Genomic DNA, 24,664 nt, shown 5'->3' with positions numbered 1-24,664 from the left:
CCTGCTCTCCTCCGCCTGAGTCCACAGGCACGGCCTGCAGGACGGCTCCTCTGAGTGGCAGCTGCCCTCTCCTGCTCAGCCACCCACCAGCGCTCCGGCCTCCCAAGCCTGGCCTCCCGACACCCCAGAGCCCTCCTCAGGTTCTTGAGAGCCGCTGCTCTTCCCAGGAAGGTTCGTGGGGGAATAAACCACCCGAAGGATGACAGTCTCATTACAACTTGATTTAAAATTATGGAAGCGGCTAAAATATGCATAAGGACGTTAAAGCCTTATTAGAGAAATTCATTCTGGAGTCAGGTTCAGGCCCGGGCCAGCAGGTCTGGCCAGGGCTCCCCGCGGGGGGTTGGAAGGGGCAAACCCACAATGGGCCCTAGCGAGCCCCCAGGATGCCCAACCCGGCGGGGAGGGGAAAGCTTAACCCCGGGCGGGGCGGGACGGGGCGGGGCGGGGTGGGTTCCACCCTCCTCCTGGGTCCGCCCTCACCTACCCGCCCTCGCCCGCCTGGACCTAGCCTCGCCCCGCCCCTGGCCCCGCCCGCAGCAGGCCCCCCTTGCACCTGACCCTGCCCACGAGGCTTCTCGCCTACCTGGTCCCACCCCGGCCCCGCCCTGGGTTCCTCCCTCCCCCGTGGCCCCGCCCCTCCCATCCTTGGCTCCTCCCCTCCTTGGCCCCGCCCCGGGCTCCTCCCTCCCCTGTGGCCCCTCCCCTCCCATCCTTGGCTCCTCCCTCCCCTGTGGCCCCGCCCCGGGCTCCTCCCCTGTGGCCCCGCCCCCTCCTTTGCTCCGCCGCTGTGGCCCCGCCCCGGCCCCCTCCGTCCTCCCGGCCCCCCCCGCCCCCCTTCCCGCCCGCGCCCCGCGCACTCACGGCCGCAGGCCTTGCGGTTGCACAGGCGGCCCTCCTCCAGCACCCCCTCGCAGCCGCCCTCGGCGCCGGGAGCCGGCAGGCAGGTGCGCGTCCGCGTCTGCAGGCCTCCCCCGCAGTCCCGCGTGCACTCGCCCCACAGGGACCACAGCTTCCAGCCTCCTGGGAGGAATCAGAGGGCGGGGCTCAGGGCCAGGGGCGGGGCGAAGGGCTGGGGGGGGTCTTTCAGGGACTGACCTGGGGGAGTCTCCCCGGCAGGGACTTAGGGCGCAGGTCCCGCCCCCGCCCGCCGGCCCCGGGAGACCGCCTCGCTCGCTGCTCGCTCGGGAGGGGGCACAGGTCCGCAGAGGCCGGCAGGGCTAGGAGGGGCAGAGGTGCTGGGGCAGGGCCTGCCTTGGGGGCCTGGTGCCTACCCCACTCCTCCCGGGTGTCCCACCGGGTGCCAGGCCACACTGCTCTCCAGCTGAGTGCAAGTCTACGGGGACCTGTGCCAAGGTCTCTCCTGGCTTTGAACCCCGGGGCGTCCAGAGTGAATGAGTGAAAAGAAGACAGCCCCGCTGCCAAGGCATGGCTGCCTCTTGGAAGGCTGTGGGGTAGGCACCATGGCAGGGGCCGTCACTCCTGGACACAGCCGCAGCCCCTGGGGGACCCCTCCCCGTGGTCCCCCATCCAGCGTTCTCTGAGCCCCCACCTCCTGGCCGTAATTCCCTCACTGCACGCAGGGACACCACTGGAGACCAAGGCTCCACACCTGGTGGCTGCACTGGGGTCGAAGGCCCCCACACCCCTCCATCCACCCCCTTTCAGGTCCTGAAATGAGTCTCCTCCATCCGGGTCCTTTCGCCCCCCCAATCCAGACCTAATATCCCTGAGGGTCTGAGCCCTGGGTGGCCTGAGTCCACGCCGAGGACCAGTCGAGGACCCCTGAGGGGCCGCCGAGGGGCCAGTCGCAGGGAGGCTGCGCATCCTGGGCCGGAGTGTGAGGGCCGCATCCATGGGCTGGGGAAGGCGGCTTCTGTCCCAAGGCCGTGCTCAAGGGGCCCGGGCCACTCTGCTGCCTGGGCTCTGGCTGCTGCCATCCGTGTGTCCTGGGGGTCACCGGGGCCCCTACGCTCCCATGAAGCAGGATGGGAACACACTTCACCGAGCACCTGCTCTGGGCGGGCACCCCAACCTCGCTCCCACTTACGAGGTGGCCAGGAAACAGTGGGGTGCATCGCCCAGGCCCAGCACTGGAACCTGCCCTGGGCTCGCCTGAGGCTGAAGCAGGCAGCGGCGTGGGCCAAGGGCAGGTCACCCCTGGCCTGTCGGCAGGACCCCGGGTGCCTCTCGGAGTTTGGCTTTTGTCTGTGGCGTGGGGAAGTAAGCCCCACCACATGGGGAATGAGGGCTGTGGAGACCCCCGAGGGTACCCCAGAACCGGCGCTGAGCCCAAAGGCCAGGATCACGTGGTGCCCCCCCACCCCCACCGTGGGATGGTCAAGTCCCTCCCGCCTGGCCTCTGCCTCTCATCTGAGGACAGCGGGGAGCTACTGCCCATACTGATGGTGTGAAGATAAACGGCAAGAAGGGGTTGGGAGATGATGGGTGTGAACAGTCATTGGGGTCAGGGTGGCCCCCAGAGCACCCACTCTGATTTGTAGGGGGCACGGTGTCCAGGTGACTCCGGTCCGGCGCCCATCTAATCTGTGGATGGCCCCGTGGGAGGGCCAGCGCCCCCCCCCCCCCATTGCCTGCAGGCCTGTGCTGGGAAGCCACCAGCAGGGGGAGCCAGGGGCGGGCACAGGGGAGGCTCGGCGGCAGGCGGCACCCACCCTGGGCGGGGGGAGGGGGCAGGGCACCTCTGCCAAGGGCACGCGGTGCCCGCCCCACCGTGGGCTGGTGCCAGGCGGACGGGGCGGCAGGTCGGCAGGGAACCCGCGGAGGGGCTGGCTCGGACCTCAGTGGCCACCCCTCTGGGTGGGCTCGGACCCTGCTCTCGGGACGCCCAGACGTGCTGTGTTGCCTGGGAAGGGCCTGCCAGGGCCACACGGGGGGGAGCAGGGCTGCATTTTGCGTGGTTCTTCGCTCTGGGGGGGCCTGGTTTGAGCCCCTCCTGCGCCTCAGTCAGACGCCCTCATGGGTCACTCTGTTCCCACAAGAGACACCTTGTGGCTCCCCCTGTTCATAGGTGAAGACCAAGGCCCACTGAAGTGGGGTGCCCGTGCCCCCGGCTCGGAACAGGCCAAAGGGGAACGGACCCAGGCTGCCGGACCCTCCAGGAAGGGCTGCTCCTCCCCCAGCCACCAAGGCCAGCTCCCCCAGGGCACGCCCTGCGCAGGGGAACCCCACCCCCGCCCCCGCCGGGGGAGGGCCTACTCCGGGACAGGTGCTCAGCACAAGGAGCCTTGAATCCCAGCCCGCTCAGGCAGCCACTTTCACCCCATTTACAGCAGAGGAAACTGAGGCTCACATAGCGGTGGTCAGGACGGCCAGGGGCTGGGGCGAGGCCCCCCTGAGGGTCTGCCTGGGGAGCAGGAGCCCCAGAGGTGCACGAGCCAGTCTCTCTAGGGCTGAGCGGGACCATACACATGGGTGATCCCACAGAAATGCCACTTCATCCTAAACCACCAACATCCCGTAAGGACTCCAGAGAGGCGGCTGGGTGCAGGAGCATGGGGGCCCCCCCCGGGAGACGGGTGGGGAGCCCCTGGCATGTCCTCCACAGGCACATGGGCCAGGCCAGGTGGGCGGCTCCGGCAGGTGGCAGACTTAGGGCCTGGACCCCGGGGGCAGGAGGGGGGGCAGGTGCAGATGGGGAGACCGTTACCTCCCGCCGACAAGGAGGAGCCAGCGCCCTGTTACAGCTTCCACAAGCCTCCCTCCAGGCAAGGGCCGCCTGCCAGGACTGCCCACAAGCCCCAGCCGGGGCTCCAGGCCCCACTGGTGTCGCCCGCGGAGGCCGTCCCAGCTGGTCACGCGGACCCGGAGGGCCCGAGGGGGCCGGAGTCCTTGGAGGCGGGCCGGTGACAGGTCGGGGTGCATGTCCCGCCAGTCCTTCCTGGCCGCCCCAGCCCAGCCCCCACAAGGAAGCCTGAGTGACGTGGAAGCTGGTGGTGGGTGGGAGAGAGGGTGTCCAAGCCAGGCTAATTGGAGGATGCCACTCGGTTCCCATGGCAACTGCTGCAGAGCTCAGAGTTTCAGGATAGACTCAGGTTAGGCCTCAGCTGCCAGCACACCCACTATTTCAGGGCTGGTTACCTTGGTGACCCAGGTGGTGGGGGGGTGAGGAGGAGGGGGCGAGGCAGGAGAGGCTGGGGAGGGGGGGCACAGGCCCAGAGGATGGGCTGGCCCCCGGGGGCGGGTCTCGCCCTGCACCGGGATCCGGGATCCTCGTGAGACTCAGCTGGGGCCCGGGTGCGGGATCCCTGCTCCCCTCACGCCCCGAGGCCGGGTCCCATCACACACTGTCCCCAACCTTGGCCGTGCTCAGGCCACTGACCCACATTCGGGGGATGCTATTCTTGTTACTGTTTTTATTTTTAACGTGTGTCCCCGCACACGCACACGGCTGCCACCAGCTAGATGGATCCCCCCGAGCCGAGGGGTCCCCCGGGAAGCGCCCGGGGCCGCGGTGCCCAGCGGGCTTCCCGGGGCAGCGGACAGTGGGCCCGGCTGGGGGGCCGGCCCTCCGGTGGAAAGAAGCGCATTCTTTCCCGCACTCAATGCCCCTCTGTCTCGGCGCCTCATTTCCATCTCATTAACGGATGAATGGAGCCGATTAATGGCCGCCGGGGGCGAGGGCCCCTTCCCGCCCCGGCAACCCCGCCTGGAGGCTGTGCTGCCCCCAGTCTGCGCCACCGGCCCCCACCCGGCTCCCCGCTGCCCGCGGGCTCCCTGCGGAGGAGGAGGGCCGCGCACTTCCCGGCGCCTCCGGCAGAGGTCTCCCCAGCCCCACGGTGGGGGCGGCCCCGTCCTCGTGTCCTCGTGTCCTCGCCACCGGATCCCCAGGGACCCGCGGCAGGTCCAGCCCCCCGAGAACACCCCTGCCCCCCCCAAGCTGGGCCTGTCTAGAGACCCCCAGGCTCCTCCTCTCCCACCTTCTCAGGGATGTGCCAAGGGGGACGCTGGGGACAAGTCGGCTCCCTGACGCCCCCCTAACCCTACACCTGTCCACAGACCCTCACCCCACGGCCCCGCACGCGCTGGTCCTCCACCCGGGGCCCACGGCTCCCGCTCTCAGGCCCGGAGGCCAGCAGCCCACTCAGCCACAGCAGGTGCCGTGGGACCCGCTGCCCGCAGGCCCCGTCTCGGGGAGGACAGGGAGGACAGGGACAGCTCCTGCAAGCGCCCGTGCTAGCGGCTCCGTCTCTGTCAGCTTCACGCAGACCCGAGGACCGGGTCGTCCGGTCCCCACTTCACAAAAGGGAAACCGAGGCTGACCTAGGTGGCTGGCTTGGCCTCATCTGCGGGACTATACGTTTTCTCACTGCTGCTCGTCCTCGTCAGGCAGGTATTTCCCGCCCTGGGAAGGGTGTCCCACCCCAGCTCTGCCCTTGGGATTGGTGACCTGGACGCCTCACTTCCCCACCTTGGGCCTCGGTGGTTCCACTGACATCCTTCCTCACCATCTTTCCCGGACGTGGAGCCCAAACAAGACCATAGTGTGTGTGCTACAGCCCTGGCCGCCGGGCGGAGGGAGCGTGGGGCGCGCTCTGACCGCGTGGGAATTGCCCTGAGGCTTCCACGTGCGCATCATTTTCACGGGGTCACATCCTGCTATTTCCTCTGGGATGGGCATTGTCTACAATGAGCCCGAAACCTTGTTTTCTGGATTTTTATAATCGAGTCCTTGTACAAAAAGAGCAGCATCCCAGGCCGGGATGATAAGCCTAAGTCCCTGGCAGGAAGGGTCTGACACCCTCCTACGCCCCCTCCCATTCCCCGTCACCCCCAAACTCCAGAGGCGCGGCTCTTCCACCTGAATTCCCATCTTCCCTCCACATTCCAAGCCCAGCCTCTGTCTGGGTCCCGTGGACCCCAGAGAGGGGCTCTGGCCACTTCCTCCTGAGGGAAGTTGGGGGAAGGCCTCCGAAGCCCTGCAGGGGCCTGTGTGTCAGGCAGGGGCACCCGGCAGAATGGGGACCCGCCTGCGCCTCAGGCAGGGCTGGCTCCTTGCCCCGCATCACCGCCTTGTCCCCCTGGAGGCCACTCCCGTTGAGGCCCCGCACCCCCACCCGTGCAGGCATGTGATGCCGGCGGCACATACACACACCAGGACACGGACACACGCGGGGACACGCGCGCACACTCGCTTGCTCCTGGCCCCCTGGATGCGGCTTTTTCATTATCTTATGTGTCGCTTCTGCAATAAAATTCTTTAATTAAAACATGAATATTTAAAACAACCCTTGAGAGAAATGGCCCCGTCTCACCAGAGGCAGAAAAACGCAGAGAGAGACACTGTGGGCAAGAGACAGGGGGATGAGACGCAGGAGCCGGCCCTGAGAGACCCCGCAAGACCCCAAGAGACCCCAAGAGAACCCGAGAGAGCCCACGAGACCCTGAGAGATCCCAAAAGAGCCCGAGAGAACACAAGAGAGCCCCGAGGGACCCCGAGAGACCCCAAGAGGGCCCGAGAGAACTCATGAGACCCCGAGAGACCCCAATAGAGCCCGAGAGACCCCAAGAGAGCCCCAAGAGACCCCAAGAGATCCCGTGAGACCCCAAGAGATCCCGTGAGACCCCAAGAGAGCCCGAGAGACCCCAAGAGACCGTAAGAGAGCCCCGAGGGACCCCGAGAGACCCCCGAGAGACCCCAAGAGACCCCAAGAGGGCCCGAGAGAACCCATGAGACCCCGAGAGACCCTAAGAGAGCCCGAGAGACCCCAAGAGAGCCCTAAGAGACCCCGTGAGACCCCAAGGGAGCCTGAGAGACCCCACGAGACCCTGCAAGACCCCGAGAGACCCTAAGAGAGCCCGAGAGACCCCGAGAGAGCCCGGAGAGGGCCAACCAGGTGGCCAGGCAGGCAGGCAGGGGACAGCTGCTGTGGCCTGAGGAGCGCTCGCTGGGTCGGAGGCGTGACGTGGCCATGTGGCACTTGGACAGACCGGACAGGGGGAGGGCCGAAAGTGGGCCATGGGCTGGCCAGGCCTCCTGCTCACTCCTGGCTCCACCACGCGAGGCCTTCCCGGGTGCAGATGGAGGGACGTGCAGGCCCCAGCCTCCCCCGGCCGGCGTGAGGGGACGAGGCTCCCGGGGCACCTGGCTCCGCGACGAGCTCTGGGGTCTGGCGCCTGCCGGGCTCAGCCACGTGTCTCCTGATGGTCCACGTGCCACCCGCACGCGTGCACACGAGAGCAAGCTTCCCGGCAGAGCTTGTCCTGGGAGACGCCTGCAGCCAGAGCCCCGGGGAGCAGGGCTGGCTCCGCCGGCGGCCCGTCCCCCGCCGGCTGTGTGTGACCCCGGCTGCTGCCCCAACCTCTCCGTGCCTTGCCCCAGCGCACAGGCACTCATCCAGGGCCCACTGCGGGCCGGGCGTGGGCCAGGGGTGACGTCGGGGAGCAGGGCAGGCGCTCTGCCCGGGGGTGCTTACAGCTCAACAGAGACACAGCAGGGCACGGACCCAACAAAATCGGGAAATTATCCGCATGTTCACGGGTGATACGTGCAGCGTACAGGGGTGCAGAGCGGGGCTCGGACTGCTGCCATGTCACACAGCGCGGTCAGAGTTGGTCGAGAAGGTGGTGTCTGAGCAAGGACCTGAGAGAGGGAGCCCTGTGGTATCTGGGGAAGAGTGTTCCGGGCGCAGCTGGTGCAAAGGCCCTGGGGCAGGAGGGCTCAGGGACCCCTCCCAGGGGCTGCATTCATTCATCCCAGGGCTGGGATTCATTCATCCCGAGGAAGCCCTCGGGATGCGGCTGCTGTCAAAACTACTAGGATCACTTCACTCCCAAGGTCCCAGAAGCACCCGGGCCTTCTGGGTGCAGGGACGTGAACTGAGCTGTGGGCTGCGTCAGGGACGGGTGACCGCGGGCTGGCCGGCCTTGCCCAGGGCAGGTGACCTCCTCCGCACGGCGGCCAGGCCCAGCCCACACCCCCCCCCAAACCGTCCTCCCACCGACCGCCAGCCCTGGCCACAGGTCCCAGCGCTGCTGCACTGTGCCTGAGGCGCTGAAGTTGGCCCTGCCCGGAGCCCTGGTCAGAACACACGCATGCCTGAACATGTGTACGTGCCACGGGTGCTCGCCTGCACACGCTCACGCTCCAGCACACTGTACTGCACACGCGCACATGCACACACCAGCTGTGCATGCGTATGTAACCTGCACGCACACGCACATGTGCAGGCTCAATATCCTGCACGCACAAGCCACGCAATATCCTGCACGGCCTTGCACGCATGTACACGCCATGCACACACAAGCACGCACCGATGCGAGGCACACGCGAGCACACAGACATGCCACGCATTCACCTGTGTGCACACACTGGTATCCAGGGATGCACAAACATGCAGCATGCACACGACGCAGGCCCTCACCCATGCACTGCACAGGGCACACGTACTTGCACACATGCACACACGTGTGTGAATGCAAGTGCACTCACACACCCCTTCCCATCCCCTTCTGAGCACCACCGCCAACAGGCCCTTCATTGGGGCCCCCGTGCGAGGATCCCCACAGGTCCAGCCCCGTGCCCGGGTGCCCCCGTCCTGCCGCCGCCTCCCCGCCCGGCCCGCTGGCTCCCACCTGACCACGAACACAGGCTGTGCGATGTCATCGCTGCCTGCCATTGTTTTTGCTTAGAATCACTTCCACGTGGTCTTTATCCCTCATGCAATCAAGGAAAGATTGTTCTTGCTCTTTCCCTTTTAAAGATAAGGGCCCGAGGGGCCGACGGAGAGGCTGGGACTGCGCCAGGGCTCCCCGTGAGGGCAGGTCAGGCTGACCTGGTCCTGTCCTGCTACTGCAGACCCAGAGCGCCCCGCTCCAAGGACAGTCCACCTGGCGGACCCCCGGGCATCCCACACTGAAGCCCCACTCTGACCTCTGGATCTTCCTCCCGGCTCCTGGCTAGAATTGGGGGTGGCCTAGCCAGCTCCTCCCCCGTGTCCCGCATGCCCCCCCGGCCCTCCTCCTCCTACCTGCCCGGCCAGCTTCAGCTCCCTCCTGGCCCCTGTCCCGTCCCCAGGTCCCCTCTGAGCCCCCGCGCCCTTCTGCATTGACAGCCCAGGGACCCTCAGCGCCTGTCAATCACTCCTCTACTTAGAGCCCCAGGATGCGGCACGGAGCAGCTCGCACGGGCCCTGGGGCCTCGTACCCGACGTCCCTCACTCAACGTCCCTCATAGCAGACAAAGGAACCAGGGCCCAGGGGTGAATGACCTCTGGGGAGTGACAGAGCAAGACTAAAGGGCCGGGCCAGGGCCGCCGGGCCTGCACTGTCCTCCTACCTGACCTCCCACACCAGCCACTGCCCCGTGCTCGGCTCCTCCTCGTCCCCCGGGACCACTTCCATCCTGCACACCTGGGAAGCTGCCCAGCCAAGGTCACGATGACCTACATCTTGCCCAGCCCAAAGGTCAGCGCTCCCAGCCCCTGGAGCTCGCGGCCAGGGGGACGCCGGGACCTCCAATGTCCCCCGGGCACTTCTGCCAGTCTCCCACCTGCCCCCCCTTTCCCCTGCTCCTCTCCAGCCAAATGCACAGCTTCCCGGAGGCTCCGGGACCTACAGCCCAGGCCCATGACTGCGGCGTGTTCCCGGATAGCTGGCTTCCTCTCTAATCCCTTGGGGCTTCTTTTCTGCCTTTAAAGACTTTGTTCTGAGCAGTCCATTGACCTCATTGGCTGAGAGCCCTGGACAATGTCACCTGGCCCCACAGGTAGGCAACCAGGCCCGGCCCTGGGATGCCCGGCACCTGTACTTCCTGCCGGCCTTGCACATCGCTCAACGGTCGGAGAAGAGCCGAGCCCGGCTGCACCCCCCCCCCCCCGGCTCTGGCCCAGCTCCAGCCTCCCGATTCTCCCATGAAACCCCAGGGCGCCTCCACCCCAAGCCCACCGAGCCCTGCCGGCGCCCTGTCCCCCCAGCCATGTCCTCCTGCACGGGCTCCCCACTCCCCAAGAAGAAGTCAAGGTGCCCCGAAGGCAGACAACCGACCACACAAGACCCCCGGCCCCTCCTCTGGGACACCCGGCACACGTCCACCTCTGGCCTCTGCCCCGCCCGTGCCCAGGCCGGCAACGCCCTTCTGATGCCCTTGGGGCTCCCTGCACCCCTCCCAGAATCGTGCACACGGTCCCCTGGTCTAGGTGACCCCCGACCTCCAAGTGAAACAGCAGCCGAGACCACCGGGGACCTTGCCGTGCGTTGTTTCCCGAGGTGCCCTCTGTCCCACTCTTAGAACCTTCCTCTCCCCGCGGAAGGCAGCCTGGGACATGGGGCTCTGGCGCTGCCTTTCATTGCGTGTCCCCGGTGCCCAGAACACCTCGCGGGCGCTGGGTGACCAGCTGCCAGACACGCGATTGCTGCGGCCGAACCACACGCAGCCTCCGAATTCCCACTCCGACCACATCTCCAAACCGCGGGCTCGGGCTCGCTTCTCCTCCGCATCCCGGAGGCCCTCAGACCCCGCCACGGCCCACGGCAGCCCGCTGCCCCCTAGCACATCTGCCTGAAAGATGGAGGGACCCCTCCCCAGCTGGGAATTAAGACTCGGTGGTCCTGGGAGAAGTCCATCGTCCATTCCTTTGCTCCTGGGCGCCAGGCACGTGGCCCTGGGGCCTCAGGGCACCTGCTCACAGCAACCTTATCTGTGCATTTGGCTTCCCCGGGGGCAGGTGACCGACCAGCCCCGCAGAGATGACCCTTGCCGCCCGCCCTCCACCCCAAGAGCCAGCCAGGGGTCCTCTCCCAGTGGTCACTCACCTGCTGCGCCATCCCCACCCCGGTCCTGGGTCAGGCTGGTGAGGCAGTTCTCAGGGCCACCAGCCACGCCGTCCCTCAGGCAGACGTCCCCGCGGGGGGCCAGGGAGCCAGAGGCGGGGTCGCCGGTGTCCCCGCCCAGGCAGGCACAGGGGGTCTGCATGATGCCGCAGGGGTGCGAGCTGCGGCTGCCCGCCAGACAGGCGTCCAGCCAGCGGCACAGCATCTGGCAGGCGGCCCGGCTGGGGTTGCGGTTGCCCACAACCAGGTACTCCACGGAGAAGTCATCGCTGGGGCCCGGGGACCCCCCCGGCAGCCGGGGGCCTCGGTCGGGGGGCGGCTGCTGGTGCAGCATCTGCAGGAACTGCTTGCCGGCCTGCAGGAAGGCCAGGGGCGCCGAGGGGTCACAGAGCTGCAGCACCTCATCGAAGCTTTCCACGCCCAGGTAGGTGCGCGTGGACTCCAGGAAGGAGTCGAACTGGTAGGTGCGGACGCGGCCGGGGCCGCCGCAGGGCGCGGGAGCCTTGGCCACTTTCATGTAGAGCGTGTAGCGCCGGGGGTCGGGGTTGCGCAGGGTCCAGGAGCAGCGGGAGGCGTTGGCGGGGAACACAGCGGCAGCCGAGAAGTAGCCGAAGAACTTGCCCTGCACCAGCGTGGCGCACTGCTCAGCCCCGGGCCCCGCGTCCGCCCCCACGGCCGCCCGCGCCCGGCGCCCCAGCAGCAGCAGCAGCAGCAGCAGCAGCGGCGGGCAGAGGATCCGGAGGGGGCCCGGGGCGGCGGCCTGGCCCCTCATCCTAGCTCGCGGGGCCGCCGGGGTTCCGCGGGCTGGGCAGGCAGGCGCGGGCCAGGCCTTGACATGCCAGGGTCCGGCGACGGCAGGGCCGGGCGGGGGGCAGGAGCCGGGGGCGGGGGCTCCGAGCGGGGGCAGGAGGAGGGCAACGCTTCGACCTCGAGGGCGGCTGTGGCTCCTAACGTGCAGGGTCTCGACGCCGGCCTGCGGCCTCCAGCAGCAGCTGCAAGAAGAGCAGAGGGGGGCGGTGTGAGCCCCTGGGAGACCGGGACGCGGGGCCCGCTGGGGGCTGCCCGCTGCCCACCCTGGACTACGGGGGGCCACGGGCCCTGGCGTCGCTCCCAGGCACCTGCTCCGTCCACCTGTCTGCCACCTGCCGGTGTGTCCACCTGCAGGGGCAGGGGCAGGGGCCCTCCTCCTCCGGCCAGGCCTGAGCAGGGAGTGGTGGGCAGCACCGGCCCAAGGCCCAGAGCTGCGGGGACCTGCTCTGGACCCATCGGGCTGAGTGGCCTGGCGTGGCTCCCGCGGCTCTGGGCCTGCCTGTTCCTGTACAGCTGCTGTTCGCCCGTGGGGCCCCTGTGGCTCCCTCTGGCCCTTCGGTGGCCCTGGCTCTCTCCTGGGCCATCTCCCTCGTGGGTCTTCGTCCTCTCTGCCCTTTCTCCTCCTCCTCATATCCAGTCTTCCAGGGAAGCATCCACACGGGAAGGGAACGGGGGGCACGGAGAGGAGAGGTCACAGGGTCCGTCCCCTGGGGGCAGGAGCGCCTAGCCCTCCCCGGTGCCTCCTCACTGCAGGAGCAGCCCGGGCCGTGGCCACGGCTGTGACACTGTGTACAGGTCACGGCCGCCTCTCAGGGCCTCCCTCCCCTCCTCCTACCCTGGGGCCCACTGGCCCCGGGGCCCTGCAGCTCCGGGCAGGGAGGGCTGGGGACCGAGTCACCCAGGCCACATACGTCCAGGCTTCAGCCAACACCCTTGCCTCACCCCTTCTCTGCCAGGCCGGCTCTGTGACCTCCCGACTTCATGATGGGGAGACCGAGGCTAAGTGACTTGCAGAAGTGACAGTGAGGGGTAGGAGAACCCACCCTGGGACCTTGTGCCTCAGCGGCCCGGGATGCCCTCCCTGCCCTGGGAGAGGGTGCTGGCCTGGCACTGGGGGAACGGGAGGCAGCCTCCACCCACTCGCAGGGGCACCACGTGGAGCCACCCTGGGTGGCACCCCTCCTGGATTGGTCACCACGTGGACCCTGGCAAGTTCCTCCTGGCCCAGGCCTCAGCTTCCCCGAGGCCCTGGCTGGGTCAGCTGTCTGCCCACGCCGCAGCTGAGCCGTGGCTGAGGAAGAGCCGCAGCCGGGCCCCAGGCGGCCTGGTCTGCCCTCTGCTGACCTTGCCCACGCCGGTCGCCTGCCCACGGGGACCCGCTGCTTCCTGCTACCCGGGCCCAGCCGGCTGGCGTCCTCCCCGCATGGGCTGTCAGTGGAGCGGGGCGTCGGGCGCAGACGGCCTTGAGCTCTGAGCACTCCGGGCTGGGGTGGCCTGGACGCAGGCTGCCCCCTCCTGGCCCCGTGGCCTCAGCAAGTCCCTCACTGGCCGGCCTCGCTTCCCCATCTGTGAAATGGGGGGTGAAGCCCCACTCTCTTGGCAAGAGGGTAAGAGCTACACCTGGGAGTTCAGGCAGGGCGTGACTCTGCAGGGGAGGAGGTGGGAGGGGGCTCTGGCTCCCCAGGTAGCTGGGCCAAGCCCGGTCCTCTGGGGGCCCTTCAGCGGCAGACAGAGGCGCCCTGAGAAGAATTGCAGGCGTCTCATCCCGGCCCCTCTGGGCAGAGCTGGGTGATGCACTGGGCCCTTACCTCTGGGAAGCCCCTGGTCCCCCCTCGCCTCTGGACCACGCGGGGCCAACCCTGGATGTGGGTGTAGCAGAGCCCACCTGCCCTGGCCACCTGCCCCCACATTATGGGGCCGGAGAGGCCACGGCCAGGATCCTACAGCCAACCCCAGACTTGGGAGGTCCCCTGAGGTCTTGCTGCGGAGAGATGGCAGCGTGTCCCCAAACTTCACCTGAGCCTCAGCCCCGGGGGTCCCCGTGGCCCAGGCCGGGAGCTCCTGTGGAAGCCGGCCCCCAGTCCTGGAGGATGGCCAGTCCCAGAGGGTGTTGGCCGAGCCCAGCAGAACTGACCCAGCCGAGGGTCCACTGAGCCCCACCCATGTCTGCCCACCTGGCCGTGCCCCATCACTGACCCCCGTGAAATGACCCTCCTCGCCCCAGCCCCTGGCAGCCCATCCCATAGCCTTCCACGGAGGGGGACGGGTCTGGGGGGCCAGGAGCAGGTGCAGGAGGTGGCATGTGCCAGGCACGGGGTCCTCTAGGGCCTCCACCTTCCCACGTGGAAGAAGAGATGCCCAGCCATGTGGTGCTAGGGACGAGAGCGCAGCCTCTGCACCCCATACCCCAAGGATTCGGCGGGCCCAGCTTGGCGGGGACATTCTGAGGAGCTCTGTCCTGTGCCAGCCGCAAGTGCGGGGGTCCCTGCGATGGTTCCATTTTGCAGATGCAGCATATGTGGGGCCACAGAGGAACTGTGCGCCTTGTGGGGGCTTGTAGGGCCTGGCGCCCGAGCCAGGATCCAAGCCCGGGTCTGGCAGGCAGAGCTGCTGACCTCTGCACGGCCCAGCCCCACCCCAGGCAGGTGGAACCCGACCTAACCCGATGCCTGTCCCAGAGCTCGCGGGAGCCAGGCCACGCTGAGGTTCTCTTGGCATCCCCACCACCAGCCCTCGTTGTCCCTGGCTCACCCCACTCTTGGAGCACCTGTCGGGGCGAAGCCCACCTGCGGGGTCCTGCACACCAGGAAAGAGGTGGCAGGGAGGGTGAGAAGCAGGGCAGTGCCCCAATCAGAAGTGCTCCTAGAAGGGCTGCCCTGCAGTCCGCGGTGGGGAGGGGACCCCGGGGAAGGTAAGGGAGGCATGCTGGGGCCGGCGGGGGTGGCGGAGGGTGCTGGGGAGATAGGAGAGGAGCCCCAGGGGCCGGCCGGCTGTGGGACGTGGGGGGCAGGGGTGTCTGGCCTGGACACTGAGGGGGGCGTGCAGGGGTGAGGGTGCGGTAGAGCTGAGAGCCCCCTGGGGCAGCCGTTCCGGGCTGAGCCTTCCCAGACTCCTGGGGCCTGATGACAGGGATCTCCAGCAGTGCACCTCGGAGCTCTGGGTTCACCGCAAGGGCCACCCGGGAGCCAGGGTCAGGAGGGAAGTGGGGCCCAGGTCACCTCCCGGCACCCTGGCGCCCTCTGGAACATCTCTGACTCAAGCTGCTCCACGCGCGGGGCATTGGGCAAGGCTCTGCTGCCCAGAAGGCTGTCCCAGCTGCGAGTCTGAGCAGCGCAGCCCCGGCCGGCCTGGCTTCCGCTGGCTGCGTCCAGGGCAGAGTGTCATTGTGGGCGGCTCCTCTGCCTGCACCCGCCACTGACCACCCACCCTCTACCTCCCCGGCCTCCCTTCATCCCCAGGAACTGCCCACCTGCTGCCCTCTAAAGAGAGCTTGGATACCTGGCCCCGCGAGCCCTCTTGCACTGGGGCAGCCCCAGCAGCCAGAGCCGGGCAGGCAGGGGGCATATGGCCACAGGGGACAGCGAGTCGAGTCTGTCCCAGGCCAGGGCAATTGGTGCGGAGACAGGGTGGGGTGTACGGGGGTGGTCCTGACCCACCAGGCACTGGGGGGGGGTTCTGGGGGGCACAGAGCCTGGGGGGATCCTAGGATGAGTGGGGGCAGGGCCTGATGCGGGCATCATTCTGGGGTCCCTGTGACCACTGGGGGCAGTGCGGGCAAGGAGAGCAAGGAGGTGGCCTGCACGGGATCTGGGCTGGGGGGGCAGTGTCAGACACGGCCGGGCTTCCGGGGTGGGCAAGCAAGTGATGGGCGGCGGGGGCCTCTCCGAGAGGGGGGGCAGGCTTGTGCACGCATATGGGCATGCGTGAATGTGTGCCTATGCATCAGTATACGCCTGTGTGCCGGCACGTGTGCACACGTGTGCGCATGCGTTAGAGCACAGACGTGTCTGCGTGTGAGCACATGGGTCTATGGATTTGTGTGTGTACATGTACACCTGTGCCTGTGCACCCATGCACACGTGTAGCGTGCGTGTGCAAGGTCTCACGGCGGGGGAGAGCCCGGCTCCCGCAGCACCTGACCTGTGGCGCCCGGGGCGGGCTCGGGGCCCTGCCCTCGGCCACATCCTGCCCCGGGGCATCCCCTGGGTGTCGGAGCTCTCCGAGCCTGCTGCCCACGGCAAGGCACCCGAGGAGGCTCTGGTCTGCCCCGGGCGCTCGGCCCTGTGTGGCCCCGGGTGCTCCTTGGCACGCGCGCTCGCAGGGCAGCTGCCCCCCACAGGCCACCCATCTGGTCTTTGGCTCCCCACAGGCTGGGTCACTGGCGCTTTTGGTGCCCGCTGCCCCTCTCGGGCTCCTGAGGACGGCGGCGGTCAGCAGCCCGGAGCCTCTTCGGTCCCCACCTCTCCCCGTCAGCTTCGTAGGGCCCGACTGCCTTGGCTGCCGGGACTTCTTCCCCGCATCCAGCCCCTGCCCCCTTCCAGCCAGCTTCGGCCTGCACCTGCTGCCAAGCCTCCCACATCCTGCGGGGCGGCCTCAGGGCGAGGGCAAGGGAGTGCCGAGCCAGCTCACAGGGTAGAGGCCCCGGGCAGGAGGCCGTGACACCCAGGGAACCGGCCATGCCACCCAGGGAACCGGCCATGCCTGGCGGGGACAGGATGCTGGGAGGCAGGGGGAGAAGGACGGTGTCCCCAGGCTGGAGCAGTGACCGCAGGCCGGAACGGGCCCAAGGTGGGAGCCAGGGCGGGCAGTGAGGGGGGAGCAGAATCAGGCCCACCCCGAGGCTCACAGGGCCACCGTCAGCCGCTGGGCACTGTGCCCGCCCTCCACACTGTCCCAGGTGTAGCCACGCACGTGCAGGCCACCTGGGCCCCTGCCCCAACGGCAGAAGACCCCAGAAACCAACGGCCTCAGTTTCTCCACCGTGCGAGGGCCTGGGCTCGACGCTGCCCCCTCAGGCTCCATGGTCCTCCAGCCTCCCTTGGGTCCGTGCGACCGTCCTCCCCAGGCTGGGCACCCTCCCCCCAGGCCCACCTCAGGCCCAGCCTCCGCATCCCTCCCCACCCACCCCAGGCCGCCAATGGCGTCCCTAGATGCCAGCCACAAAAGGCACTCTGTTGTCCTGGCCGGCCCCCCGAACAGTGCCTGCCTGTGTGTCCTGGGAAGAGGCTGCACTGGGGGAGGGGCGGGGTGGACACCCCTCAGCACCGAGGATAGCCCAGGGGCTGGCTGGCGGGCAGGCCGGGAGAGCGAGCTGGAGAGGCCGTCCGGGGACGCGCAGCCGCCTCCACCCGCGCCGCCAGGCCCCCCAGCCCTCCTGGGCCGCGGCCGGTCCGGCAGCCGGGTCTCGGGGCGGCAGCGGCCGCGCCGGCGGGGCGGGTGGGGGCGCTGCCATGGGTGCAGGACAGCCCAGGCCCAGGAGGGGCCAGGAGGGCCCAGGCAGGCCTCCCCGCGTGAGCACGGAAGCAGGTCGGGCGTGAGAACTTGGCCCCCATGCCACAGCCGCCACCTGCTCCCTCCCAGCCTGTGCGAGCCAGTTCCCGGCGAAGCCGCCCGCCGACCTGCGGGGTATCCCCAGGCTGCCCCGAGGAGCCCCCAGGCCCCGAGAGGCCCACAATCACTCTGCCTGCCGCCCCCCCCCCACAATCCTCCTTCCCTTGTCTGCCCACCTGGGCACAGGGGTCGTGGGGGCAATTGCACAAGAGAGGAAGCCCCCCCCAAAGGTCCACTGCTGGGAGGGGCACATCCTGTGCTGGCTCTGCTCCAGGACACCCCACACCGACCCCGACCTGCACCCCCCGCGGAGGGCAGGGGGACTCAGAGCTATCACCCCATATCCCACCCCACCGCCCCAGGCCCCTGGGCCCAGAGCCAGCGGCCAGCTCTCAGATGGGCCTTGCCACACCTCCTCTTGCCCCGAATGCCATCGCCCCAACTACCTGCAGGCCTCGAGGACACTCGGAGCACCCAGGCTCCTGGCTGTGCTGCCATTTGGCCCCCCGCTGCCTTGCTGCCCCTGCCTCATGCCCTTCCTGGGGACACCCACGAGTCTTTCAGGGTACGGGGAAGGGGCCTGCCCCAGGAAGCCGTATCTGAGCCTGCTGGGCTCTCCCGGGAGTGGATGTGTCCTGCCCCCCCCCACATGCACGCGCCCAGTGCCCATGCACACATGCACATGCATGCACTTGTACGTGCATGCACACCTGGGACCGGCATGCACCGTGAATGCAAACACGCGCACACAGACAGGTTCTCCTGGAGGGAAGCCTAAGTGGGGACGAGGACCGCATCTGTCCCAGGGGCGAGAGGCTCCCCAGGGGGGTGGGGGCTCTCATGAGGAGGGGGTTGCTGCGATTCTGAGTTGTGACCCGCATCGCTGTGCTCTCTCCTGTCTGTGTCCGCCTGCTCTGTGCCCGGAGTGAGCCCCTGTACCCCGAGACGGACGGAGGCTCACACCCCACACCAGGATCTGTGCTCCCCGGGTTCCCCGGGAGGATGGGCTTGTTCAAGGTCACCTGCCCAAGGTCACATGGGGAGGGCCGGGGGCAGCAGAAAGCTGGGAAGAGGTGGTCAGGAAGGGGCCCGGGGGGCTGACCCAGGCGGAATGTGCTGAGGCCCCGGGGGCACCCCGGGTGGGCCTGGCTGGGCGGAGACGGAGGGCTCCAGACAGCTCGTGGAAGGGATGAGTAGAGACGGGCACTTAGCCTGGAACTGCTTCACGGACCCCAGGCCCTCTGGCTCCCAAAGCCCCTGGCCTCCCCCAGCAGACCCCCTGGGTGCAGCAAGGCTGACCCCCCTGGGAGGCGCAGGGCAGGCGTCCCGGTGCTTGGAGGCACAAAGGTTCCCCCAGATGGAGGCTGCAGCAGGGGTCCCGACCGCCACCTCCACGGTGACCTCTGCCCTCTGAGGACAGACAGAGCAGGGTGGGGCTCAAGGCCATAACCGCCACCCTTGCTCCCCAGCTCTGGACGGAGACAGGAACACGCTGACCTGGCACCCCAGAGCGGGACCGGGGGCCCACGGATGGACAGGCGGGGTGCTGGGCAGCATGTGTGGGTGTGAGACCTGCGTGCACGCGTGTGTGCTGCAGTGTGAGGGAGCGTGTGTCCAGGACAAGCGTGTGTGGTGAGGCACTTGCAGGACGAGTGAGTTGCCGGTGTGCAGGTGTGCAGGTGTGTGCGTGCCCAGGGGCGGGTGTGCGAGTGCACCTGTTCTGGGAGAGGAAGGCTCCCGGAGGCGCCACCTGCGAGGTCGGGCTCTTCCGGGCCCGGCTGGGAGCAGGGGCAGCAGGCAGCTGAGAGCACACTTTCTGGCCGGCTGATTCCCTCGCCTGTCTTGCGTCCCCCAGGGCCCGGATGTCACCCCAGCCGGCTCAGGTCCTCCTGAGCCCTGCCCTCGACAGCCCCAACTGCTGCGTGCCCCTCAAAGCTCTGGGCACTCTGGGGCGCGGGGCGGCGGGGTTCCTGGCCCTGAGTCACGGAGCCTTGGAGAAGCGGCTGCTCCAAAGTCACCTTGGCAAGCAGGAGGGAGGTCAGGGCCATCGCTCCCCTGCAGGCTCAGGGCTTAACGGGGGCTGCAGGGAGCACAGCCTTCAGAGTGTGGGTGCTCCCTCCTCCCCCCATCCAGGTGGGGGTCCATGATGAGGCCAGGCCACCCCCGGGGGGCCCTGCAGGGCTCCAAGGCCTCTGCCGGCCAGTCCTCAGTGTCTCCTCCTCAGGGACCCTTGGCTCACGTCTCAGCCAAGAGTCGACACCCCAAAACTGGCAGCCAGCCTCCCAGGGCTGCCCGAGCTGGGGCCCAACCCTGGCGCCGGCCCTGGAGGCCCTGCGGCTTCTGGTGGTGCTGGGGCCTCAGAAGTGCACGGGCAGGAAGACAGGCGGGGGGACCAGCACACGCACTGGAGGTGCCCAAGGTGACAGCATGGGGTGGGGGCGAGCCGGGCGCCCACTGGGTACACTGAACCCTTCCACTTGCCTGAACCCTTTACAGCACACAGGTGTGGTTGTCTTGTGGAGGCACGGAGCATTCTGGAAAGTCAGGGAGTCATGGGCAGGGTCACAGGGTCACAGGGGCAGGAGGACCTGGGGTTTGGGAGTGGGGTGGACTCCCTTGGGCCCCAGCCCCTGGCACTTCCTCCTCGGTTAATAGGGACGGGTTCACGTGAGGAGGAGGGGGGCAGGGGAGGGGAGGGCGGGGTGGACACGGGCTCCCCCCTTGCGGGCCTGGTGCTTTGTCCGTGAGCCGCGGGCTGTGCCCCAGCCGAGGCCCTGTGTAGGGGGAGGCCACGTGGGGTCCAGAGTGGGAACAGCGGGAGATCCGAGCCCAGCTGCACCTGTAGGTCCCGGGGCTGCCCCGGGGGGTGGGGGTGGCTCGTGATCTGCGCCCCTCAGCCCTGCAGCCGAGCAGAGCTCACCCTGGGATGTGCACACACACCGTGGGGCCCAGATGCTGGCAGCGGTGGTCCCTGCTCCTTTATGGAACCTGCACTGCATTGTGGGGCTGCTCCTGCTGCCGACGGCGTGGGGGGTCGTGGGTGGGTCGGGGTGAATGTGGTCTGCAGGGCAGCAGGTGTGGGCACTGCAGCCCCCTCATTAGGTGTGTGCTCTGCCTCCTGTGACCCTGCTGCCTGCAGGGCACCCCCCCCCCCCCCCCGCCGCTTTGGCAAGTCCCTGAGGCCAAATCACCGCCCTGTTCAGGATCCCCTCATTCCCCCCCAGCTCCCAGGAAGCAGCCCAAAGCCTCCAGGGCTGAGGTCGGGCCCCACGCCCCCTGAAGCCCCCGCCTGCAATTCATCCTCCTTTGACCGTTTCCAAAGGCCTGCCACAGGGCCTTTGCATGGCTGTTCCCTCCCCTTCGGGATTACCCACGCGCCCCTTCGTGGGTCCTAGGAAGCTCTGTGGGAGCTTGGGCCCCCGTAGGCCCTCTGTCCTGCACCCCCGGAGCTGACTCAGAGCCTCTTTGCCCCCTCTTCCCACCGCCTTCTCTCTGGGGGGTGGGGGTGCGGCCATGCCCCCGCGGCCCTCACTGCACCCCCTGCACCCCCAGGGCCAGTGTGCAGCTGGGCACCCCCGCAGTCGGTGCAGGTGCGCGGCCGAGCCCTCCGGCGCAGCGGCGGGGCGGGAGGGGCACGAGGCGGGACAACGGGGGGGGGGGGGGGGGAGGGTGGGAGGGGGGCCGCGGGGTCCACGGGTCAGCGGGCCCGGGCTCCAGCCAAGGCCTTGGGCCGCTCCCCCCGCGCCCCCCCCCGGCCATCCGCACGCCTGCACACCCCCGCGGCCGGCGTGCGTGCCACACGCGCACACACACACGCCCGCTCGGCCCGGCAGGCGCCCCGGGGCACGGGCCGGCGGGGGGCGGGGCGGCCGGGGCTGCCCAGGATGGGGCGGGCGCGGGCGGGCGCGGGGAGACGGAAGGGGCGGGCAGCGGCGGGGGCGCGGGCGCCCTCTCCCGGCCGTCGGGGGCAGCGCGCCGCCCGCCGCCGCCGCCACCGCAGCCCCGCGCCCGCCGCCGGCCCCAGCCCCAGGGGTCCCCGGGGGGCGGGCTCGGGTCCCGGGGGCCGCTCCGGGAGGCGGGGCCGGGCCGGGCGGGCCGCGGGGGGGGGCGAGGGCGCCTCGCGGGGCTGCCCGCGTTCGGCGCTCCCGGGGCCTGCGGGGCGGCCTCCGGCGGGGCCTGGCTGCCGCGCCCGCAGCGTCCAGCCGCCCGGGGACCCGGCCGGACGCCGCACACCCCGCTGGCTGCGGGCTCGGCACGCTGGGTCGCGGCTCGGGCGCCGAGGGCCTGGGCCGGAGGGGCTCCGCCAGCCCGAGCCGCGCTCCCATTGCACCGACGCGGCCACCGAGGCCCGGGGGCGGCCGGAGCCCGCGGACCAGGGAAGGGACTGGGAGGGCTCGGCGACGTGGCGGGGTCCCGGCCGGTCCGGGGTCCGCGGGGGGCGGCGAGAGGCTGAGGCCGACGGATCGCCTTGTCTCCGCCCCCGCGTGGGAGCGGGCGGGGACAGGCGCCCTTCTCCGCGATCCGAGGCGGCGAACCCCGCGCTCGAGCCCCCCGCGCCGTGCCCGTCCGCGGAGCCGCGCGCCGCTGGGGCGCATCCCCGCCGGCCTAGGGCTCGGCCCCCGCCGACCTGGGCTCCGGGGCTCCCGGGCCGCCCCCGCCCCCCAGATCCAGGCGCAACAAGTCGGCGAGCAGCGCCGAGGAGCAGCGAGCGAGCCGGGGAGGCAGGCGCGGGGCTGGGCGCGGGGCGCCCCGGGATCCCCGAATGCGCGCAACGTCCGCCTCCAGGGACCGGGCGCGGTGGCGGGTGCTCGGGTGACTCGGCGGGCGGCCCGCATCCCCTCCCCAGGCTGCGACTCCGCCGGGGCGCGGGCGCGCCCAGGAGCCCCCGCCCCCTCCTTCGCGGCTTGACCTTGCCCGGGTGCTCGAAGCCGGACCCCGCGGCACCCGGCGCCGGGGCGCAGAGTTTCTCCGTCGCCTGCGGCCGCGGAGGGAGCGGCTCCCTCCCTCGACCTCCCCGTTTGCCTCCTGGGCTGCGGGGGTCGTCGGGGAGCGGGAGGCTTCAGGGTTGGAGAGGACGCCATGGCCGCGTCTCCAGACCCCAAGCACCATAGACCGACCACCTCCTGGATACGAAAGGGGACCCCAGCCTCCGGTTTCCCCGCTCCGCCGCTCGCGCGGCCGCTGCTCCGAGGGGGCGTGTGTTCGTGTCTGTGGGGGAGGGCACCGAGGGTCTCCTTGGGTCCCCGGGGTGGGGTGGGAGCGCAGACCTCGGAGCCACCTCCCCAACACATACGCCAGGAGGTTCCTCCGGGGCGGGGGTGCGCCCCCCCTGCCCACCCACGCGCCTTCACGCCTTTCAACTCCTCCCGAGTTGCCGCTGAGGAATCCCTGCCCCAGACCCGGGGGAATGGGACGTGATGGGGAGCGCCGAGCCGAAGGGTGCCGAGGAGAGGTGGGTTAGGGCTTGCAGGTCCCAGCCTGGGGCCTGGCGCCGCGAGAAACTTGGAAGCCCCAAATCAAAGTGGGAAGGGTAAGGTGCCCGGCGGCTGGGGCCTGGCCGCAGGCTGGCGCTCCCTCGGAGACGCCCGGGAAGTGACCCAGCAGGAGCCTCCGAGGTCGGCGCAGGGACTGGGGCTGCGAGCCGCAGCCTCCGACCAGCCCTCCCGGCCGCTGCCCCCTCCCCGGCAGGCCCGAGGCGCGCTCCGCCCTGCCCGGGGGGCCACGGGGCCCGGTGAGAGGGCGCACGGCAAGGCCCAGGGCCCCCAGCCTCCCCGGGAGGGAGACGATGCTCATTCCTCGAGGCAGCTACGCGCGGCTCCCAGAGAGCGCAGCGGCGCGGAGGGCCGGCGGCCTCGGCTGGTGGGGACGGGGACCCAGGAGCGCCCGGCGCCTGGCCTCCCTGCTCCGCGCGGAGAGGGCGCAGGGCCGACCCGAAGTTCGGAGCGGCTTATCCGCGCGGCCTGTCCGACCGAGTGGGAAAGAAGAGGAGATCGGAAGGAGCCAGGTCGCTGGTGTGTGGGGGTGGTTGGGGGGGGTGGGGGGCGCTAGGGTGGCCCTCCGTGGATTCCGGGGAAAGAGAACCTCCGGGGGTTCTCCAAAGCCACTGCCGCGTCTATGGGTGAGGGCTGAGAGGGGGCGACGCGGTGGCTCCTGCCGCCCAGGGGCTCTGCGTGGGGGGAGGACACCTCCGGACCCTACAATGTCTGTAGGGGGCTGTGAGTGCGGGGAAGGGAAGGGGGACACACCGGGGTGTCTCTCCTCAACCTACTGGGTCTGTGTGTGCCTGTGGGGGTCACATCTGGGCTCCCAAGACCCCTGCCAGCCTCTGTGTGTGTTGGGGACAGCCCGGGAACGCCTTCTCCAGCCTGGCCTGGGTCTGTGCATGTGATGGGGAGGGGGTGCCTTCCCCAGCCCTGCCTGCCAGCCTGGCCAGGCTGCGTGTGCGCGGGGGGAGGTGAGCAGCGCCGAGGAGCCTCTCCGGCGGCCAGGGGGGCCCCCTCCTCAGCCCGCCCGGTGCGGGCGCCCGGAGACCTGCCGGATTCCGGGGCTGCCGCCGGCGGAGGAGGCAGGGGGCTGGGGAGGGGGGTCCAAACTCCCGAGCTCCGAGCGCAAACCTCGGAGCTGCGAAGCCCCAAACGGCGAAGTTAGAAGTCCGGCGGCCGCCCCTCCCCCGCCCCCTCCCGCCCTCGCTGCGCCCGCCGCCGCCCCCCAGCCCCCCGCGCCCGGCCGAGCCCTCCTTACCTTCCCCGGCAGCGGCGGCCCCGCCGGCCGACACTTGATCCGGCGAGTTGCAAATCCCCGGGAGCGCCCCGCGTCCCCGGCGGCCGAGCCGGGCGCCCGACCCGAGGGGGGGCTCCTCCTGCCGCCGCCGCCCCCGGCCCGCTCCAGGCCTAGCCGGGCGCACCCCGGGGGCCCCGCCGGCGCGCGCAGGCCCCCTCCCCCCGGCCGGGGGCTCCGGATGCCCGGGCTGCGGGCGATGCGGGGCGCGCGGGCCCGGGCCCGGCCAGGACGCGGCGCGGCCGCCTGTGCTCGCGGCTCGCCGGCTCCGCGCTCGCTCCGCCGGGGCCGCCGCCAACGCCGCGCCCGCCGCCGCCGCCTGCGCCCGCCGCTCCCTCTCCGGCCGCCGCCGCTCCGCTCCTCTCGCCTGCCCCGCTCTTCTCGCCTTTTTTCCCCTTCCTGAGGGGGGGGCGAGCCGAGCCGAGCCGGGGGCGGGGCGGCGAGGGGAGGAGGAGGAGGAGGCCGAGGACGGGGAGAAGGAGGAGGAGAGAGGCGAGCTGCTTCCCCCCACCGGGCTGCCGGCGCTCCCCAATCTCTCGCTCTCTGAAACTGGATCCCGAATCGGGAGCCAGAGACTGCATTACGGATTACATCAGGCTTTATAGAGCTTCCAGATCACACATTAGAGGGGAGCGCGAGCGGGGGGCGGGGTGTGGGGGAGGGGACAGAGATAAGGGGGGGTACGGATAAAATGCATAGGCGCGCACACCGAGGAAAGCCCAGCTCCTGCCCCATG

The 24,664-nt window shown here is 69.8% G+C and overlaps 1 protein-coding gene across 1 annotated transcript in view; it reads right to left on the bottom strand.

Moving 5' to 3' along the window:
• ADGRB1 (adhesion G protein-coupled receptor B1) overlaps positions 1-24,054 on the bottom strand; it is a 73,763-nt gene extending 49,709 nt beyond the window's left edge. Inside the window, exons 1-3 of the mRNA XM_055314421.1 lie at positions 23,893-24,054; positions 10,774-11,783; positions 865-1,023 (exon numbers count right to left, since the gene is read on the bottom strand). Coding sequence (XP_055170396.1) covers positions 865-1,023; positions 10,774-11,563 — 949 coding nt within the window. The 5' untranslated portion in view covers positions 11,564-11,783; positions 23,893-24,054. The remainder of the gene's footprint in view (positions 1-864; positions 1,024-10,773; positions 11,784-23,892) is intronic.
• Positions 24,055-24,664: the final 610 nt, after the last annotated feature.

Source organism: Nyctereutes procyonoides, unplaced genomic scaffold (assembly GCF_905146905.1).
Source record: "Nyctereutes procyonoides isolate TBG_1078 unplaced genomic scaffold, NYPRO_anot_genome, whole genome shotgun sequence".
NCBI lineage: Eukaryota > Metazoa > Chordata > Mammalia > Carnivora > Canidae > Nyctereutes > Nyctereutes procyonoides.
The sequence above is the reverse complement of the archived record's forward strand: the minus strand, read 5'-3'. Positions and strand labels throughout refer to the sequence as shown.